This window comes from Apaloderma vittatum, unplaced genomic scaffold (assembly GCF_000703405.1).
Source record: "Apaloderma vittatum isolate BGI_N311 unplaced genomic scaffold, ASM70340v1 scaffold689, whole genome shotgun sequence".
Classification (NCBI taxonomy): domain Eukaryota; kingdom Metazoa; phylum Chordata; class Aves; order Trogoniformes; family Trogonidae; genus Apaloderma; species Apaloderma vittatum.
This window is the reverse complement of record NW_009733323.1, coordinates 1-19564: the sequence shown is the minus strand read 5'-3', so window position 1 is coordinate 19564 and position 19564 is coordinate 1. Positions and strand designations below refer to the sequence as shown.

The window sequence follows — 19564 nt, the reverse complement described above, 5'->3', positions numbered from 1 at the left end:
CTATCCATCAACAAAAGGGTAGAAGGTCTAAAGATAAAAGTTCTAATGTCCCATTTCCATCACCAACACTTAACACAGCATCTAAAGGTTTCAGAGTTTTGCCATGCATATTATACATATGCAAACAGGCACAAACCCCACTGCTGCAATATATATAACGTTGTCAGCTTCCCATAATATCAAATTATATCCAGAAATTAATGACTTCCAGACAAGACCTAAAAGTTGTTGCCTTATCACGGTACGATCAGTGGTTTTTTGCTTCACTGAGTCTGATATGGTTAAAAAGACAGCACAGAACTGGAGGACTTTCAGAAACAGATGGTTTTGCAAGCATTTTACTCCAGCCCTTTATGCTAAAATACGTTTCTCATTACTCCTGGCTACAGGCAGACTGCATTTGCTATCCTCGTTTACCACCCTTTTCTTGATGCTGCCCAAAATTTACAAACATGGAAGTTCTATGGGGCTGTGTTGATTTCAGAAAGTGTTTTTACCATCCATCCTGGTGGGCAGGCACACTCCCCCGTGACGTGGTGACAGATGCCTCCGTTCTGGCAGGGGCACCTCTCCTCGCACTGTGGCCCATGCTTCCCAGGGGGACAGAGGTCCTCACAGCTGTGGAGGTGGTGGTGGACAACAGAGACAACTGTTACTTTGGTACACCTTCCAGGCTCCCACCACCTCTTTATTTTTAATGCTACCATTAATTTTTCCAGCTGAAAGTATGAAACAGTGAGCAGCTCAAAGTAAAGAGACGCGCAGTGAATATTGTGTAGTGTCCAGGCAACAAATCAAACGAAAGAGACCTGGCAATCCAGGAATTCTTTCTTCTTAAATATATTTCTTTCTGCACTGGTTGGTGCTCATTTGTTATTACTGACAAAGCTCAAAATCTATTCTGGAAAGACAAAATAAATAACTCCATGTGTCAATGCGATTTTCCAATCTTGTAGCCAAACCATTTTTATGGTGGCCATGAAGAAGCTCCTGCTGCTGCTTTTTGTGGCTTTTACTTGGCATCCCAGATGAAGAGGGCTTTCTCTCAGCTAGCATCTGAATGTGCACTCAAGTATGGTTTGCCTAGCTACTTTGTCGCCACCAGCCCCACTTCCCCGAGATGCACAGCAGCCAGACCAATAGTATAGTGTTAAAAAGTTAAACTAAAGTTTATTCCTCCTGTTAGCGCTATTTAAAAATTGTATCTACCCTCCCTACTCTCCCCCACCCCGTGTAAATTATATGCCCTCTGCTTACAAGGCACCAGTGTACCCAGGAGGACATCTGCACTCTCCAGTCACGTGGTCACAGGTGGCTCCGTTTTGACACTGGCATTTTTGATGGCAGTCGTTTCCGTAAGTCCCCTGATCGCAGCGCTCCTCGCAGCGCCAGCCCTTGAAACCCGACGCGCAGTGGCAGGCTCCAGTGATGGGGTTGCACAAGGCTCCATTTTTGCACTGGCAGCGGCTGCTGCAGTGAGGTCCCCAGTGGTCACTGTCGCATGCTGAAGGGGCAGAAGGAAAAACTTAGAGCCATCCTGTAAGAGCTCACGTTATAGCATTGAAGATGCCATGAGTGAACTTTAAAAGAGAATAAAGCAAGTTATAAAGTGGAAATAGTTACACAGTACATCTTCAGATCTCCTTGGTCCTTACAGATCCCGGCAGGCAGACAGAACTTAATTTACACACTCAAATTTATTTCTTAAGCATAAGAGTACACACTTTAAAATGTGAAGCTGTGAAGTAAATGCAAGTCAAAACTGTTCATTATGACTCCCCACCATACAACGCCAGTTATGGTTGCAGTGAGCTTCTATTTCTATACACAAGTCTTGCTAACTTAAAAATAATTTAAAATGTAGTCTAAATCCGTAAATAACTGTATGAATCCCACAAGGAAGTTGCAAAGCTTACTTAACATATGATTTTTTTCCAAATCCAGAAGTTTCTACTTGCTTACATAATTGCATACATTTCCCTTTCAATCTTGCAATATACTGATAGGGCAAAATAAAATATAAGAGGTGTTTCACCAAGCAATAGAAATTGACAATTATATGGTTAAACTTAATCTGGATGTTACAAATGTGGTTATCCAATGTGTCTTCCTGATCATTCAAATGCATCTTTTCATGTCTGCCCCAATGCAGCCCATTAAAACCCTATAAGCAAAACACTGAGAGGTTATTTCAGCATCAAAAGAATAACCTTAATGTTAAGGAAGAAATGCTTCTTCAGTGAAAAACATGGGAGAAGTTGAGGTCACCTAGAGTTCAACAAGAATGTGCTAATCATATGGTTAAATGATCTGATTTTATTTTTGTGTTCTGCTGGCAACAGCAGTACAACAAAAAAGCCTCAATTGCAGTGATGGGAAGCCTGGGCTCTCGTCTTGGAGACTGACAACCATTGTTGTCCCAGTATTTTCCTGAGGCAAAAAAGGCAGGCAGAGAACAGGCACACTTTCCTAGACTAATGCAAAGTAATTCAAGAATCCTCCTCAGGGTAGGAATTATTCAGCTAGTGGGGCTGTTCACTAAGGCTGCACAAACGAAAAGGGATTAAGGTCTTTTAAAGAATGTACTCCCTAAGAATTTTATTTATTTTTTTTTCAGGAGAGGTCACTAGAACATGCATTCATAATGGAGATATTGTGAGCACTTATATGCAGTAAGATATAGAGCAATGGAAAGTATTGTATGTAGTATAAACACCCAGCAATACTATCAAAGTGACAGAACAACAGTCGATCATATTACTGGCCTCTCTCTTTGAAGATGGACTACGCTACAGCACACAGTTGTCTGCAGTGCACAGCATCTCACAAGTTGCCTTTCCTCATGATAGTCCACATTCATTCAGAAGCACTGTATGTTTATTTTCAGCACCTCTGTGTGGAATAGAAACTGTAATCCTCATGCTTAACCAGTCCTCAAATTTTTGTCATGAAACTAGATATTTTGGGATATATATAAATATATTTATGGGTGGTGAGACGTCTGAGACAGTCACATGTTCTCTCATGATTGAGCAGTGACCCTTCCTTGTTTTTTTTTGCTTAACACACTAGTCTACATTCAGATAACAGTCTTTCTTCTGCTCCCAGACAAAAGAGACAACTTCAATTTCAGCCATTCCTCATGGAATAATTAAAAGGAAATAATAAAAACTAAAAAAAACACCAACCTCCAAAAAAACCCTGCTCTGGCACTTCTGATAAACAGAAGAATTCAGACTGGTCGCCAGACCACAACTGTTCCAGTGCAGAACTCAGTCATGGATGACCGTGGCCTGAACATGCTTTAGATATAAAAGACATGACAGGAAAGAGAAGACTTATTCTTGGTTGATAAGTGCCGAGCTTGTGTTCTTTCACTAACAGCTGGAAACGGGATATTTGGTGCAGCTGCTTGAAGACTCAGCTTAGTGAGTCTCAGAGCCACGCAGACCAGAAACATCTACACCCATGCATCTGCTGTTGCACCCAACACCCAGGCACCAGCCTGCCATGCTGCTCATGAAGCAGCGGAGGTCTCATACTCGCTCTGCTCTTCTTACAACCTCATCCCTTGTCTGCCTCCCTGGGATGCGCGTCACTCTCTGCCAGAGATTTACTGACATCCAAGGTGAATGTACTGTGTCTGTGAACTTGAACCCTTCTCAACTACTGCAAGAGAAAGTGCCACACAGCACATGATAACTTACTAGTTTCCTGGCGTGATCTTCTCATTGTGTTTGCAGGAAATCATTAAAGTAAAAACCATCATATGGCTGCTAATAGGATTTCCAGTCTCACGACCATTCTCCTGGCAATAGCCAGGTGGATAGCAAATACCAGCTACGCAGTTTTTCACTGCAGCACAACACTGAATCTTTCCATCAGGGAAACTGTAGCTGCACCATAATATGCACAATAGTCCTTTACGCAAGGTCTGTCACCAGCCTAGCATCTATCTGTGAGTTATGGGCAGAACTGTAGAAAAATCTGCAGGATTAATGAGAATAAATAATGATTTTGAATGAGATGGATAAATCACGTATTTTTCCTCTAGGTCCCCTGACTGATAATCAATAATGTTCCCCATAGGAAATTAAAGTGATTTGTCAGAAACTGATGCTCATTTTGCTATTACAAAAGAAGAGGGCAAAGGGCAGAAATGTTTCCTGTGGTGAGGTTGGTTTATTTTTTTAATTATTTTTGGAGGTTAAATTTACCAACTATTACATCAGACTATTTCTGCTGCTTCCTAATATTCAGACACTAAGAAAGGCAGGCTGGAAGCCTCACAAGCGCTAATCTGGTGGAATAGGATAGGCTTTGAGTTAATGACCATCATCAGGTTACAGATTGTCAGCTGGAGTTTATCAGAATAGATGCTCTGACTGTCCTGTCTGCACCAAGGTCACCATCACATGCACATATGCAAACACCCTATGCACACACACGCAGAAGTGTCAATTTCTAGCCTCTGTATGGATTGGGAGCTGTAAATCATCTGTCTCAGCATAGGGTAAGTTCGAAAGGGAAGCAAAGTAGAGAGACAAGAGCCCTGTGTTCAGAATGGTTTTGACACAAGGACGATGCATCTCAGCCCAAATAACTCCTGGAAATGGTCTGAATCCTGAAGAAGTGTAAAAGCAGTAAGCCAGGCTTAATTTTCTGTATTGATGACACAGAGCTAGCCTAATGCTGCTCTGTTCTACGCAGAGTGCCTTCCTCACAAAAGTTGTTCTCCTTCCCCTTTCATATATACTATATCCACCCTCAGGTTTTCCTGTTTTAAACAGGAGCTGTACTGCTGCCGATTAGCTTTAGCAGTAGACTCATAGGCTCCTTTCTGCCTTCACCTTACATTGTAGCAGAAAAAGAAAAATCAAAGCAAATGTTTAACAGACATCATCGCCACATCTTCTTGTAATTTTTCTTCCATAGATTCCGTTCATCTGAGAATATCTTTTTTGTCACTGCAGCATGCGCTGTGTATGTCACACAGTGCCACAAATATGGGACATAGAACCCTCTTCTCAAAAGGCTACTCGGTGAAAACAGAAGTTTGCCTTTGGGAATAAGGGCACTGCATTGTAAAAATCATCATTTAAAACGAGCAACTGTGGTATGAAACTCCAAGACAATGCAGGTCTACCATCACAAAGAAATGCTCACCGAAAGCGACTGCCAAACGATTTTAAAAAGACAAGCTCAAGGACTCAACAACAAAAGAAATCACCTTCAAGAAGAAATTGGAACCTGTGATGAAAACTACTATCATTTTGGGGTCTTTTGTAGCATCTTTGAAAATTTAAGGTTCTGTATTTCCTCGTATAATAACTGCACATTGTTACTGTGCTGGGCTCAATGTGGTTTTAAGCATCTGGTTTCTGTGAGGCACTGGTGAGTAGCAAATTGGAGGGAGTCCTGACGTGTTATAGTGAAAGGTATGAATTTTTATAATAATCTGAAGCAGATCTGAAGAATTTGGTAACTCTTTTATTGCTTCTTATAAACAAAGATATTTTTAAATAAATGTCACCACATACTTCTACAGGGGTTTTCTGCTTTTTTTTACCTCATTGATTTCATTAAAAGGCATCAAAAAGAGAAGTGCAAATTAGTTCAAGTTTATTCCTGACAAACCCACCCTGATCACCTAAAATTCTGTACTTCTCTAAACAATGGCTTATAATGAGAACAAAGTAAGGCTATCAAGTCAAAGAACACTTCAGAAGGGAAACCTTAAAAACTCTGACTTGCAACTATCATTTAAGTATGCTACAGTTTCCTTTATAACATGATATTCAAGCCAGATAATGCTTATTGTAATGCTTTTTTTTTCCTTTAAAGATCTCTCTTTGTCTTTCTTTTTTGTTATTGCAGAAGTAAAAATAAAGAGTCATAGCAGAAGTAAGATTTACATTTCTTGCTATCATTTTTTGTAGCTGTCTTATACATAGTACCATTACAACAGAATGAGATTTTATTTTGGCTTACACATCTTTCTGCAACACACAGTGCTATACACTTTCTGGATATATGCACCATGGTCACCAAAATAGGGGATATTCTTAACTGCTTCATTAGGTTAATGTATTTTTGTGGTAGTTGAAAACAAAATTCCCTACCAGAGAGCAGAAACAGAGTGAACACACCCTTACTTGGAATGCAACACTGTGAAGTACAAATTTTAAATAAGTTAACAGTGTCAAGTATGCAGACTTCCCATCTATCTGTCCCTTAAAACTCCCAACATAATTTCTTCAGATAGTTCAAGGAGACAGAGCCTTTAGTAAGTGAAAACTGAAGCTGCCCATAACTTCAACATCATCTTTGATTGAACTTCCTTCCTTTCTAGGTTGTTGTATCAAGGACAAGTCTAAAGCTTTGTGACTGCCTTTGCATGCTTCCTTTGACTCTCAGATCTCTATTGCTTTGCCCTTATTTTTACAGCCTTTATGGTCTAGCCCTCATCTATCACTTCTCATCCCACATCCAAACATCAAGCCCAACATTTACATCACCCGTGACATTAGGCCCTCTGTTGCATTTTCAGACTATTGTCCTCCTTGTTTCTCCTGATGCTGCCTCTACAACTTGGCACAGCTCTCCATGTCCCAAGCCATAAAACTGCCGTGATGTCCTCCTTCAAATCCTGACCTATAACTCCAGCTTCCCGCGAAGTCTGTAAAAAGCTGATGCGGCAAGCATGTGAAAACTCCTTGCCATGGTCATTTATCAGTGTTTGCTCCCTTCCTCACCTCCTGCATGTTTCCACCTTTGTGTTATCTCTTTCTTTTCCTTCAACCACAGATCCTGTGTGGCAGAGGCAACTTCTTGTTCTGTATTTTAACATGCAAAAGGGATCCACAAATCCCCAGCACAGACAGCCATAAGGTCCACCAAGGAGCATGCATGACCATCATCTACAATTGAAAGACAACTCCAGTATGCACTGTTTAATAATTACTTGTCTTCTGAAGAAAAGGATATAAATAAGGAAAGAGTAAAGTTTCTAGGAGGTCCCACAAGTGGCTTGCATTATCAGGAAATAACAACAACTAATAGCCAAGTATGGTGCAAGTAAAATAGGCCAATATTGAGAAAACTTTGATTTATCCAGAATAGCTCACTGACAATCTTGTTATCGTAAATTACGCTAAAGCTGTCCAGAGTTTAGCATTGGGAAGAATGACTTCCTTCTATTGCAGAAGCATGAAAAATGCTTGTCTTAACATAAACATACATCAGAGGAACTAAGTACTTCAGCTATCTAACTGGCAGTAAGTAGAATCTGATGCATCTCAGTAAGCATTTCATGACAGAACAGAATAAGCTTTGATGAAGGTGGCATTTAAATTCATAGGTGAGGATACAATTGCCTCAACTCTTTTCTGATGACTCAGTCAGGAAACACACCAAAAACAAGTCCTACCTTTTCTTCGTCAACAATGGATGCCCATCTAACTTTCAAGTGTCAATAGAAGGGAAATTAATTCATATGTTAGCTAGTCTTGTATTTTGCATGCCTGAAAATGTGTTTACTCTTTTTCCAACAGAGAGGGCCATCAATACAATAAATTTTGCCAGAAAACTAGATTAAGGTTGTTCTTGACAGGAAAGAAGGTATTTCACATACCATGACAACAGTCTAACAGGTCATTATTATATTAAGGTATCATGAAGGGGGCGAGTTAGCTCAGTCAGTTGAGCGTGGCGCTAACAATGCCAAGGTTGTGGATTCGACTCCCATTTGGTCCCCATGTGTTGCCTGATCTAGTCGAGAGGTGGCGTCCCTGGTGACAGGGAGGCTGGATTAAAATGATCTCTAAGGTCCCTTCCAGCTTAGGCCATTCTATGATTGTATGATTCTATGTACCTTTAGTGTATACAAAACTAAACTCGGATAATGTTTTGTGGATCCTCAATTAATCTTAGCTGATATGGACATGAAAAATCACAGCCATGTAGATGCTGCTCTTAATGATCTTGATTTCTGACTGTGTTTATGTTCAAAACAACATTCACGGATTCACTAAAAAAAAAAAGACAAAAATATGAGCGTCATCATTAATCTAAACCCACATAGAAGCATCCTTACTGGAAAGTTTAGAGAATATTCTTGAACTTTTTCCCCGCTATTATGATTTGGTTAGCTGCAGATGTAAATTGATAATGTTTGTTTCCCTTAGGATATTCCTTCAGGATAGGAAACAGGTAATAACTCTTCCACTTGGAATTTAAACTAAATAAAAGTATATTCCAGTGATTCTGAAAGCTATAAATACTCAAGTGTGTTTCAAATTGGATAAGATGCATTAAGCCCCCAGTGACATCAACCTGGATTGCAAGACAGTAAATGTGGAAAATGGCAAACAGAAATTTCAAAGATGAGATAAAAAAAAGCCAGAAAAAAAAGCCAAGTAGTCTGAAAAGCAAAATAAAATCTTTTTTGACAAAACTTTCCAAGTCTATTTAACAAAAACATGAGATTATTCTCCACATATATTTTATATGCTCTATTCTAGTCACCTCATGATGTTATGAAAATATACACATATGCACATAAGAAAATAACTTCAGAGAATCACTCATAACAATTATAAAATATCAATGCCTTTTAGTGAAAGGCACATTTCACCTACATCCCAGACACAGAAATACGTAGTAGTAGGGGTTTTTTTCATAACATATTTTCTATTAAATCTGGGTTTTTCTTTGAGTCTTTTGTTTCGATCTGATTTCATTTTTTATAGTGTAGGCTTTTTACCCTGTGGCATATTTTTCATTCTTACTTTTTGTTTTGTGTATAAGAAAGGATTTTTATTCAAAATGCCAAGCTTTAATTTAATTCAGGGATTTTTCTTTTTGTACTTTGTAAAAGCCTTTTGATCCATGAAGTGGAAGAACAATGAAAATGTGTTTTCCAGATCCTATAAAAGACTGGAACTATATGCCTTTCACATGCCATAAATTTCAGAAGACTCTTTAAAGTGCTTTGGACATCAGAACACAAAGTTGGATAATTGCTAAGGAAAACACACACAGATGGCTCTCAGTGTTCATTTTATCTTGCTACTGAGATAAAACCTGTTAAAAATAATCACCATTACAGGAAAAATAACAAAATTATAAGAATCTGATTCTACTGTAAAAAATGGACTGATGTCTATGATCCTGAATTTGCAAAGATCTTTTTGTAGGACCATAAACTACCCTTTTCCTTTTTTTACAATGATTTGAAGATAACTTTAATTTTTAAATTAGCAGCAAATGTTATCCTTCATATCCTTGCAAACCTGCTAAGTGAATCACTTAAAATACATAACTCTGCTAATATATATGGTGGATTCAAATTAAACCCATACCAAAAATACTTTTGCGCTGTTACTAGAAGAATAAATTTACACAGATATTTTTCAAGAAATCAGCCAAGGTAAACACCATAAATATACTGAGTTTATGAAATGGTGAATAGCAGAAATGACAGACATAGACAATCCACAAAATGTTCACACATCAATAAAACTATCACAATTTTCTGCCATGCCTTCCTTCAGTAAATCCCAGAATAAGCAGATTTAATATGTAATTTGTTTCTGCTTTTGATTAAAGACTGGAACTGTAAATCATATCCTGGACTGCATCAGGAGTGTGGCCAGCAGATCAAAGGAGGTGATTCTGCCCCTCTGCTCTGCTCTGGTAAGACCCCACCTTGAGTACTGTGTCCAGCTCCAGAGCCTACAACATGAGAAGGACATGGACATGCCAGATTGCGTCCAGAGGAGGGCCACAAAAATGACTGGAGGGTGGGAGCACCTCTCCTGTGAAGACAGACTGAGAGAGCTGGGGTTGTTCAGCCTGGAGAAGACAAGGCTCCAGGGAGAACTTACAGCAGCCTGCCAGTACTTAAAGGGGGCCTACAGGAAAGACAGGGAGGGGCTCTTTATCAAGGAGTGCAGTTACAGGACAAGTGGTAGCAGTTTCAAACTGAAAGTAGATTTAGATTGCGTATTAGGAGGAAATTCTTTACTGTGAGGGCGGTGAGACACTGGAACAGGTTGCCAAGAGAAACTGCAGAAGCTGTGGAAGCTCCCTCCCTGGAAGTGCTCAAGGCCAGGCTGGATGGGGCTTTGAGCAACCTGGCCCAGCAGAGGTGTCCCTCCCATGGCAGGGGGGCTGGAACTGGATGATCTTTAAGGTCCTTTCCAACCCAAATTGTGCTATGATTCTATGAAAATGCTGAAGCATGTCCATAAAATCTATTATTTTCCCTAGAACTTCAAAACGAAAATGCTTTGTAGGACAGAAATTTTATTAAACATGAGAATACTACCATTTCAAATACATCGTTGTACTGAACTCTAGAAATGCATAGCTGCTATACAGCCATGGGAATTTTGATGTCACCTACCAGAGACACTGTAGGTACTCTATAAACAGTGAAGATGATGACAATTTCCTTTTAATACTTGTTTTCCTTGTTTTTACCAGACCTAGCTTACTGGTGGGTTAGTCTCTCAGCCCAAATATACTCTGGCTTGTTAGACGAGAAAAAAAAGAGTTCATCTGGCAAAACAGAGGAGAAGTCGGTCAAGGGAATTACAGAAGCAATAATTACATAAGAATCAATGGTAGTGAAGAGTACGGGGAAGACACACATTACAAGAGAAGGTTAAATATAAGACTGTTTATGACCTGCTGTCACTATAGCTAACAGGATGCATGTGTTCTGCATTACCTGAGTGAGCTATTTCTCTACATTTTCCACAAAAGCAAATAGCTCTCTGTCAAAATACTCTGCAGTTTCACTTGTGTGTTTGGCAGTTTCTGGGTGCTGGGAATCAAACCTTTCTGGTGCAAGCATGAGGTCAAAACTAGAACTTGTTTCTACAGCCTGTTGAATGGCTTGGAAAACTTAAGGATGAGCTAGCTCTCTAAGTGTATCTTGCAAGCTCTGTTAGTCAAAATGCTTTCAACAAACAAAAAGAAAAGCATTGCCTTGGTCACTGACTCTCAATTCAAGATTCACAAGCTGTGCCATCAGAGTGCACAAGATGCTCCCAGGCACCCTGCCTGGTACCCACATCACGGGGGCTGTTTCACTTGGGGTGCAAGTTGGTCTGCTGAAAACAGTCACACATCCACCTCTGCAGGGTTAATGGAAATTAAAAGCTCCACTGAGAAGCTGGCAGTGCTTGTAACTCACGTGAATGTCTCACACAAGCTATGCCAAGGGATCCAGTTTCTGCCATATTCTGCATCTGCCAAGTCCCATGGAGAAAACAGTGAGATTTTCACAGAATTTGCGAACTTTACAAACACCCGTGACAGTAAAGGAAATCCAGTAGCAGATCTACCGTACCTTAAAAGTTTCCTTAAGAAGTACATTTAAACGTAAGAAGACATTTCTCTGAGATGCCAGCTTTAAACGCTTAGCTTAATATATTTAAAAAAAAAAAGCCAGTTCTCTCCTCATGCTTTGTAAAAGTCTGGTGCCAAATTACCCTTTAGTGCCACTTGTTCTCAATTAATCACCAAAAGAATCAAATTATAAATTAAAATCCAGTGATTCAAACAAATAGATTACTTAAATACACTGAAAACAGAAAAAGGCTATTCCCGTTTCCACAAACAATCCTAACATACTTGTCCTAAACCAAACCCATTTTTTGCTTTACTACTCAGGCCAGCTGGGGGGGTTTCAAAGGCTATAACCTTTGCAGACAAATCAGTGTGATATTGATTTTGGCCTTCTGCCTCTGCTCCAGATTATTCAGAAAGTGTCCTATTGATTTTGAAGGAATTATTTGTGGACTACTAGGCACAAGAAGAAAAACAAAGTGAATGTCCCAATTGTTTAGTGAGGGCTCTGTGTTTGGCTGCACATGTACCTATCTTAAACACACATTCAAACCCAATGATCAGGTCCATATATTATGCATTACAGTAAATATCGTTGCAAGAGTGTAAGCAGAAAACAGGCACAAAACATAATCTACAAATTTAAAGCATGGTTTGATCATCTCTACATATCCAGACAGCCAACTACCATTACATGTAGCAACTTTTAGAGAAGACTGCTTTAGACACAACCCATAGTCAAAAACGCTCTTACAAGGTGTAAAAATCCAGTCTGACACATCTAAGTTAAAAAATTGATATAAACAACAATCCAGTTTGAGGGGGAAAGATTGTGTTGGTTTGTTTGTTTTTCAGTAAAATCTGTTTCCATTTTAATGTGCAAACACACCTATCTTTACCACTGTGTCCTCTGTTCTACAGCTCATCCTTGTCCCCACCCAGAACCTATCCTGAAGTTCATGAACACTTCTTCAAAGGGGTGCTGACGGCACGCTGGTTGTGCTGATTCGCTCACTCCAAGGGACGGATTCAGCACGTCTTCTGTCCACTCACTGATCTGACTACTGTGATCAGTCAATAAATCTTTATTAGAGCATCTAGAATGGAAGTGTTCTGCAAATGAACGATCCCTCAATCCAGGTAGGGTTTTTTTTCAGGTATATGTATGTTATCATCACCTCCTTCCTCATCTCTCACTGAAATTCACTGCAAGCCAACACTGCCGAATACAGTATATTTCCTTTAACTAAAAAGACCTGAAGAAAAAACACATTTTGCATGGGAAATGTTCCCCAAGGACATGATATTTAATTAGCCAAATTCGAGACCACTTCTCAACACATCCAATCCTATTTTCCTCTTGGCTGGTATGCAAGGTTGTCAGAAAGGCAGAGTTACAGGTTTCAGAGGAGAGTTACGGGTTGTGCTAGAATTAAGCACTGACAGAGGACATCCTCAGTAGTCTAGTCAAATCTTTACCCTTCTTTTCCGAATGGCTGAAAGCAGCCATTGACTTGAGCTATTAGGAACTGGGTAAGACTCATTAGAAAAAGGAGGTAATAGTTGCTCCAAAAGGAAATGGGAGTCACCCAAAAAGTTTAGTCCCTAGAAAAATTAGTAGTCCACAGCACACACTGGTATGCAAAGATGGAGGGGGAGCTTGCTGATTTAGCTTTTACTGCACAACACGTGAATTTAGTAAACGCAATCATTCTGTCAGTTTTGAGGAGAATGTCCCAGCAAGGAGAAAGCACTTCTCTGCAACTATCACTATCACATGGAAGCCATGGCATACAGTTTAAAAACTTGTTTTAAATACACTGGGTAAATACAACTGATAAACAACAGATAAAATCAAGCTGGGGGTTGTCAGATGACAGATAGATGCTACAACAGGACTAAATCTGTTCTCAGATACTTACAGATGAAATTTCTTTTGGAAGAGAATAATCATTTCTAATAGAGAAAGGATAGTATCTCAGAAGAAAATGTCTAGTTCCACATTTTTTCAAAAAATTTAAGTGCTTAGGTAGAACAGTTGTTTCCAACGTGTTTGTGTCCCATGAAAACGAACAGATTACTACATATGGACATTTGCCTGACATATCACACTTTGAGAATAATCTCTCCCTTTCAGTCACGGAATTTTATTTGGTCATCAGTAACCATTAAATCCCCAAGTGTCTCCCTTACAAAACTACTGGCCTGCCTTATAATCCTTGTTCGTACTCTATTATTACAGAATCACAGAATCACAGAATGTTAGGGACTGGATCGTTACATAGTTAAACTAATAGACACTATTGCAGCATGGCAATCTGCACACATTTTTCTTGATTGAATAACTTGCTATATCAGCAAAATTGTTATTTAAAAAAGCATCCTTTTATTTTAGCTCATTGTACCTTTCTGTTACTAAAAGTAATCAAGCTGGGAATCATGCAGAAAATACAGTTAAATGCAAAATATGACAATCTCCTACATAGGACAATAAAACTCAGTGCCAGAGAGGTAAAATCTTGTCACTTACTGTCTCTCCAATGTTATCCACTGCTCTTCAATTCAATGAGACCTGCGCTGTAGCTCTAGGACACATGGATAAGGAAAATACACAGTGTGCAACAAACAGCAGCACTCTATCTAATGAAACCAATATCTTCCTTAAGTTTTTCCACATGGAAAAATTGCAAAACAGATGTCCCTGCACAAAAATATACTCTTTCTCAACCTACCCCTTTCTCCTAGGCCTACACTAGCAATCCGAAAACAAATGTTGGCAGTTCGAGTTAGCTCTAATGGCACACAGAAACCTTTAGAGGATCACCACCTCTCCAGAGATCGCACTGTTCAGCTGTACATGAACAAAGGCTCTCTCAGCTTGGACTGGTTGTGTATGCACTCCAGAAAGTATTTCTGCTATTGAGCTGGCTGTGATACACAATCAAAGGCAACCAACTGAGGATGAAGCAGAGGAAAAGAGCTTCACATGTATTCAAAATGAATTATACCAGACAGGTAAGGGAAATGGACTCTAGAAAATCCTGTGAGAGGAAGCATTATTTGCAAAGACAGATTTAGAGGTTCCTGTCCCATCTGAAGTGCCATTTCAGCAAGTTTCAAACTTGGAAATCTCAATAAATAGTCTACCTTGTCTAGTGGTATATATTTCTTCTGCATGTTTGATTAGCTACAGAAGAACTCAGTACATAAGGCTTCCAGAAGGAAAGATAACATTTTTGACCATTTCTTCTGCCAATTCAGCACACTAGATTAACATCAATATTACAGTAACACTGAACTGTTAACTCTATTGGTTTTTTGTCTTACACAAAACTTGGTGTTTCTTTAGAGCTGTTTCTGAAAAGAACCACATGTAAGTATATACGAAAACTGTACACCAAACGTAATAATTTTTAAATGGTTAAGTTCTTCCTCATATAATTTATTATTAGTTATTTTTATTCATTCTCTCTGTGTCTCAAATTTCACAAAATATGCTGCCCACATGACAGATCAGTTCCAGATTGTCACTATAGCACCTTATTTCTCTATTTTTGCTAAACAAAAAAAATTACAGTAAAATATAATCATATTATTTTTGTCCTGCTGATGATCTAGGTTCCTCACAGTTGTTATTTTTACAGGAACGCCACACTAAGTAAACTAGCAGCACAGTATCTTTGCAAGACATCAAGCTCTGGTTTATGAATCAGAATTTTATCTGGTCTGTGAAATTTAAACTATAAACTTGGTTTTTTTATTGTTGACTAAAATACGTTCCTTGCAAGTAGACAGTCACTAGCAGTGACCTACTTTGAACTTGATTGCAGCAATGTATACGGTTATAATACTAGCCTAAACATTACATTTCCAAAGACCTTACGGAGGTGAACAGAATGATGAAATAAAACACAAATCATAACGAATAAAGAAAATCAAGAATTACCCTGAGAAACTCCACTTCAAGGCAAAGGGAAGAAAATACAACACGTGCTCTGCACAACTGATCACCTTTGACAGAGGAAGGGATAGTGCATAAACACTCCATCCAGACCTTATCACTTTATGGAAGACTGCAGCGCCTGGCTTTACACTCATGGAGTCTAGAAAACAGCAGTGACTAAGAAGGTCATGAGGTGATAGTATTTTAGGTAACTGGTAGATGAGAATAAAATGGAAAAAGGCTGAGCAGGCAGGGGCAACTGATAATGCAAGAGGGGAATGCAGTGAAGGGAGAAAATGAGTAAATTAGTGGCAGAATGAGAAAGGGGTATAGGGTTGTGAGGAAGGCTTTGCTCACAGTGTTTAAATGCAACCTGGCACTATTGTTCTTTACGCATTATGAAGATAAAACATTAGTAATTTTCTTACAGTTAAAACGTAATTATATCTGCTTTACTCCAAATACTAAGTTCTGTATCGTCTGTATGCTTCTGAGCCCAAAAGAGCTCATGACATTTAGTGTCGCTACAGGGTAATGTTGTCTGCAGGTAAATGAAGAAAAACCAAGTCACACAGCGTAATCTGATAACTCAAAACAACCCCTTGAACAGAAAGCAGGAGCCCAAGTACAGGATCAATGATAATCTGCCCAAAATAGAGGACAACGCTGTGGAAAGTGCACAAGACAGGCAGAAGCAGGTGAAAACTCACCACTGGAGCAGTTGGGTCCTCCCCAGCCAGGCTCACACTGACAGGTGTTCGGAGCAATACAACGACCGTGGACACATTTATCAGCACAATGAGCTGTCAGAGAAGGAAATAAACACAAAATTAAAGAAGAAGCCCTAGAACTATGAAGAAATACTCTAAGCTTATTCCTAATCCAAATGCTTCATGTCTAGAAAATCTTTTAAACGCAAAACACACTTAAGTGTATTAATGTTTGATGGCATCTCTTCAAAATAAATTTTCTTATTTCATTCTCTTCTGTTTCTCCTAAGTTTGGAGGCTCCAATTAAAATCGTGTTGGTTCTTCCCAGATACTTTTGCATTTAACAAGGACAAAATTGTCCACACTTAATGAAAAAAATAGTCACAGTATGATACAGGTTGGAAACCCATCCAAACATGGTCCTGGGCAAGAGGATCTAGATGGCCTTGCCTGAGCAGAGAAGTTGAACAAAACGAATCCCACAGGTCCCTTCCAACTTCAACCATCCTGTGATTCTCGGAAGCAAACTCTCATGCCAAGAGCAGAACTTCTGCATGCATAAAAAGAGGGAGTCTCTTGTAACAGTATGGATAAAATACTGTTTGCAACACATCAGTAGTATAATATTATTTTTTCTGAATGGTTGCACTGTTCAAATGAAGCACAACAAAGCAGTGATGATGATTAAGGTAATGCACAAGATACAAACCCTACGAAAGTAGTAAGCAGAGCTGCCTGAAATTTTTCTTTATAATTTTTTAAATGATTTTCAAGTATGTGTTGAGGCTTACTTTTGAAACTTCCAAGAAAAACTTGAAATGGCTTCAATACCCAGCACAGAGATGTAATGGACTCAGACACTGAAGAGGAAGAATCTACAAGCAAGTTTGCTGGCATCATATTAATCACAACATATTCTTAATTTTCCAAAACATATACACTTTCCTTCTAGTCTGAACAACAATAAAACTTACAAGATGAGAATTTTCTTGGTACCACCACTTCCAGAGAAACTATGACAGGAGCCTGATTGGTATACTGATGAGTACAAGGTGAACAACAGGAAAAAGACAAAGTTGGTGTTTAGAGTGGGACTACATGCAACTCACTTGGGTTCTGAGTGGACTGAAAATATCTACAGTAATTAGGACGAAACACTTGCAGAACGTCCTGTTTTTTTCCTAATGAAACACGATGAAGCATGTTGGTCATCTTTATATTTTGTGTGGCCAAGAAAAAGGAAAACCACACAGAGATCAATCACATATATTATTAAAATCTTTGGCTATCTGGGATCCCAACCACCAATTGCATATCATTACTGCCTTTAATTTGATTTCTCAACTTTTATTTCTAATATGCTACTTTTCTAATATGTCTTAAAATTATCTTCATTAGAAGTTAACAGAGAGAGTAGGAATTTTTAAAAGTTACATGACACAAGACACAAAGCTATTTCACTGCTCTCTATTTATTTATTATGAAAATAATCATTTTAAATAATACATCACAATTTTCCATTAGTGTTATAACTAGACATGAATTACTTGTATCTTTGAAGATTCTTGCCTAGTAAGTGCTGTCTTGGGCATCAAAGCTCTCCCTAAACCTAACTTGTGAAAAACCTTCACCAGTAAACCATAAGACATCAGATGTTAGCTGTGCACACACATGTGCCCACGCATGACTTAGTGAACACCAACAGACTCAAACCAATTTCCTGAGCTCTAACACAAAACAGAATAAAGCAACATTCCATTGCATACTCTGTGAGGCAGAAGGGAAGAAGAATAAATACAAACCCCCAAAGGCTGTGAGAAACTAGACTCAGCACCTCCTTGCACTGCCCCTCGCGCCACACTGAGCACATAGGTCCTTCCTTGGTCACAGCACATGGTATGGCGCTGTGCAAATAATCATCAGTTACTTCCAGTAACAAAATAAGAGTTGTCTTAGAACAAATGCACAATGGATGAAACTTTGGGTCAGTGTTTACAGTGCACAATCATGTCACAAATTCAGAGTCGTACTCTTCACTCAGCCACAACAGCATAAATCAACAGTAGCTTCTCTTCAGCCAGGGAAGCTGTGTTTCAGTTTTCCAGTAGTAGAACGTAAATAAAACCTAACTCTTCAAAACAGACTGCCGGTACTAAGCCTCTATAGGTAACAACGTCTGGAGTTTTGATAGATAAAACTCTGCTGACTCTGCTGACAAAGAAATATTGCATAAGGAGCGATGAAGGAAGTTGAACAATATAAATAATGCTACTTGCAAACAAATTCAGTGAAGATTAATTAACATTATGTACATATATATATGGCATACAAATACACAAATTTATTTCTCAAAGAATGGGTGCATACAATTCTTTACTTTGAAAAAACTAAAACCAAGAAAGTTTAAAAATAATGTTCATGACATATAGAAGATTTAAAGGTACCCAGTTCTTTATTTTTTTAAGTTTCTTAGTATGCCAAAATACATGTGACCAAAGAATGATTTTTTTCTACACTCTGGATATACACAAAAACCTATTTTGCAACCAAAAGGAATTGTTCTCTAGATATCTTACGGGCTAGCTGATTCTTGGCAACTGAATCCTAGGTAAGATACATAAGGGACAGCATCTGTAAAAAAATATTGCATTGAACATAGCAATAAGAGAAACAAAATATACCACATGATCTACAAAAAAGTGTAAGGTGAGGGCAACATGAAAAGCACTAGAGCAAGTTGAAAATAAATGAACGTTATCAGGGACAGAGAAGCTGTTTTCTCCTGGTTTTCTGTGGAATTGTTGGACATGACATAAGAAAACACTTGTGTGCAAAAGCAGGTGAAAAACTTAACATGAATTCTTTTTGATACTGAATAGTGTAAAGCAACATCAAAAATTCACTGGCGGCAGTAAATTGCATAAGTCATATCTTCTTTTGTAGGGGAAAAATCAGTTACCATATGAATAGCAAATTGGACTTAATTCTTGTGCATTTCCTTTTAAATCTTATTTCCTCTTTTCTTCTGTGACCCAGTTTCCTTCTAAGTCTTCTCTAAAATCTTGCCTTGCCCAATTTACAGGTCTATTTCAGCTTTCATTTTCTTCAGCTTTCATTCTCTTAAAACCCAAAAGTTAGATTTGCTCTTTTTGATTAGAAAGTATTATAGAATCATAGAATCATATAATCATAGAATGGCTTAGGTTGGAAGGGACCTTAGAGATCATTTAATCCAACACCCCTGCCATGGGCAGGGATGCCCTTAACTAGACCAGGTCAAGGCGTCATCCAACCTGGCCTTGAACACCTCCAGGGAGGGGACATCCACAACCTCTCTGGGCAATTTATTCCAAAGTCTTGCCACCCTTGTACTGAAGAATTTCTTCCTAAGATCCAATCTGAACCTATTCTCCTTCAACTTAAACCCATTTGCCGTTGTCCTGTCGCTGGACACTCTTGTAAAAAGTCTCTCTTCAGCCTTCCTGTAGGCTCCCTTCAGGTACTGGAAGGCAGTTATAACATTTCCCCAGAGTCTTCTCTTCTTCAGGCTGA

At 38.9% G+C, this 19564-nt stretch overlaps 1 protein-coding gene across 1 annotated transcript in view; it reads right to left on the bottom strand.

The window, feature by feature from the left end:
- Positions 1–17224, bottom strand: part of MEGF10 (multiple EGF-like-domains 10) — a 64919-nt gene extending 47695 nt beyond the window's left edge. The window contains exons 1-4 of the mRNA XM_009875817.1: positions 17122–17224; positions 16012–16104; positions 1258–1504; positions 498–618 (exon numbers count right to left, since the gene is read on the bottom strand). Of these exons, the coding sequence (XP_009874119.1) occupies positions 498–618; positions 1258–1504; positions 16012–16104; positions 17122–17224 (564 nt within the window). The remainder of the gene's footprint in view (positions 1–497; positions 619–1257; positions 1505–16011; positions 16105–17121) is intronic.
- Positions 17225–19564: the final 2340 nt, after the last annotated feature.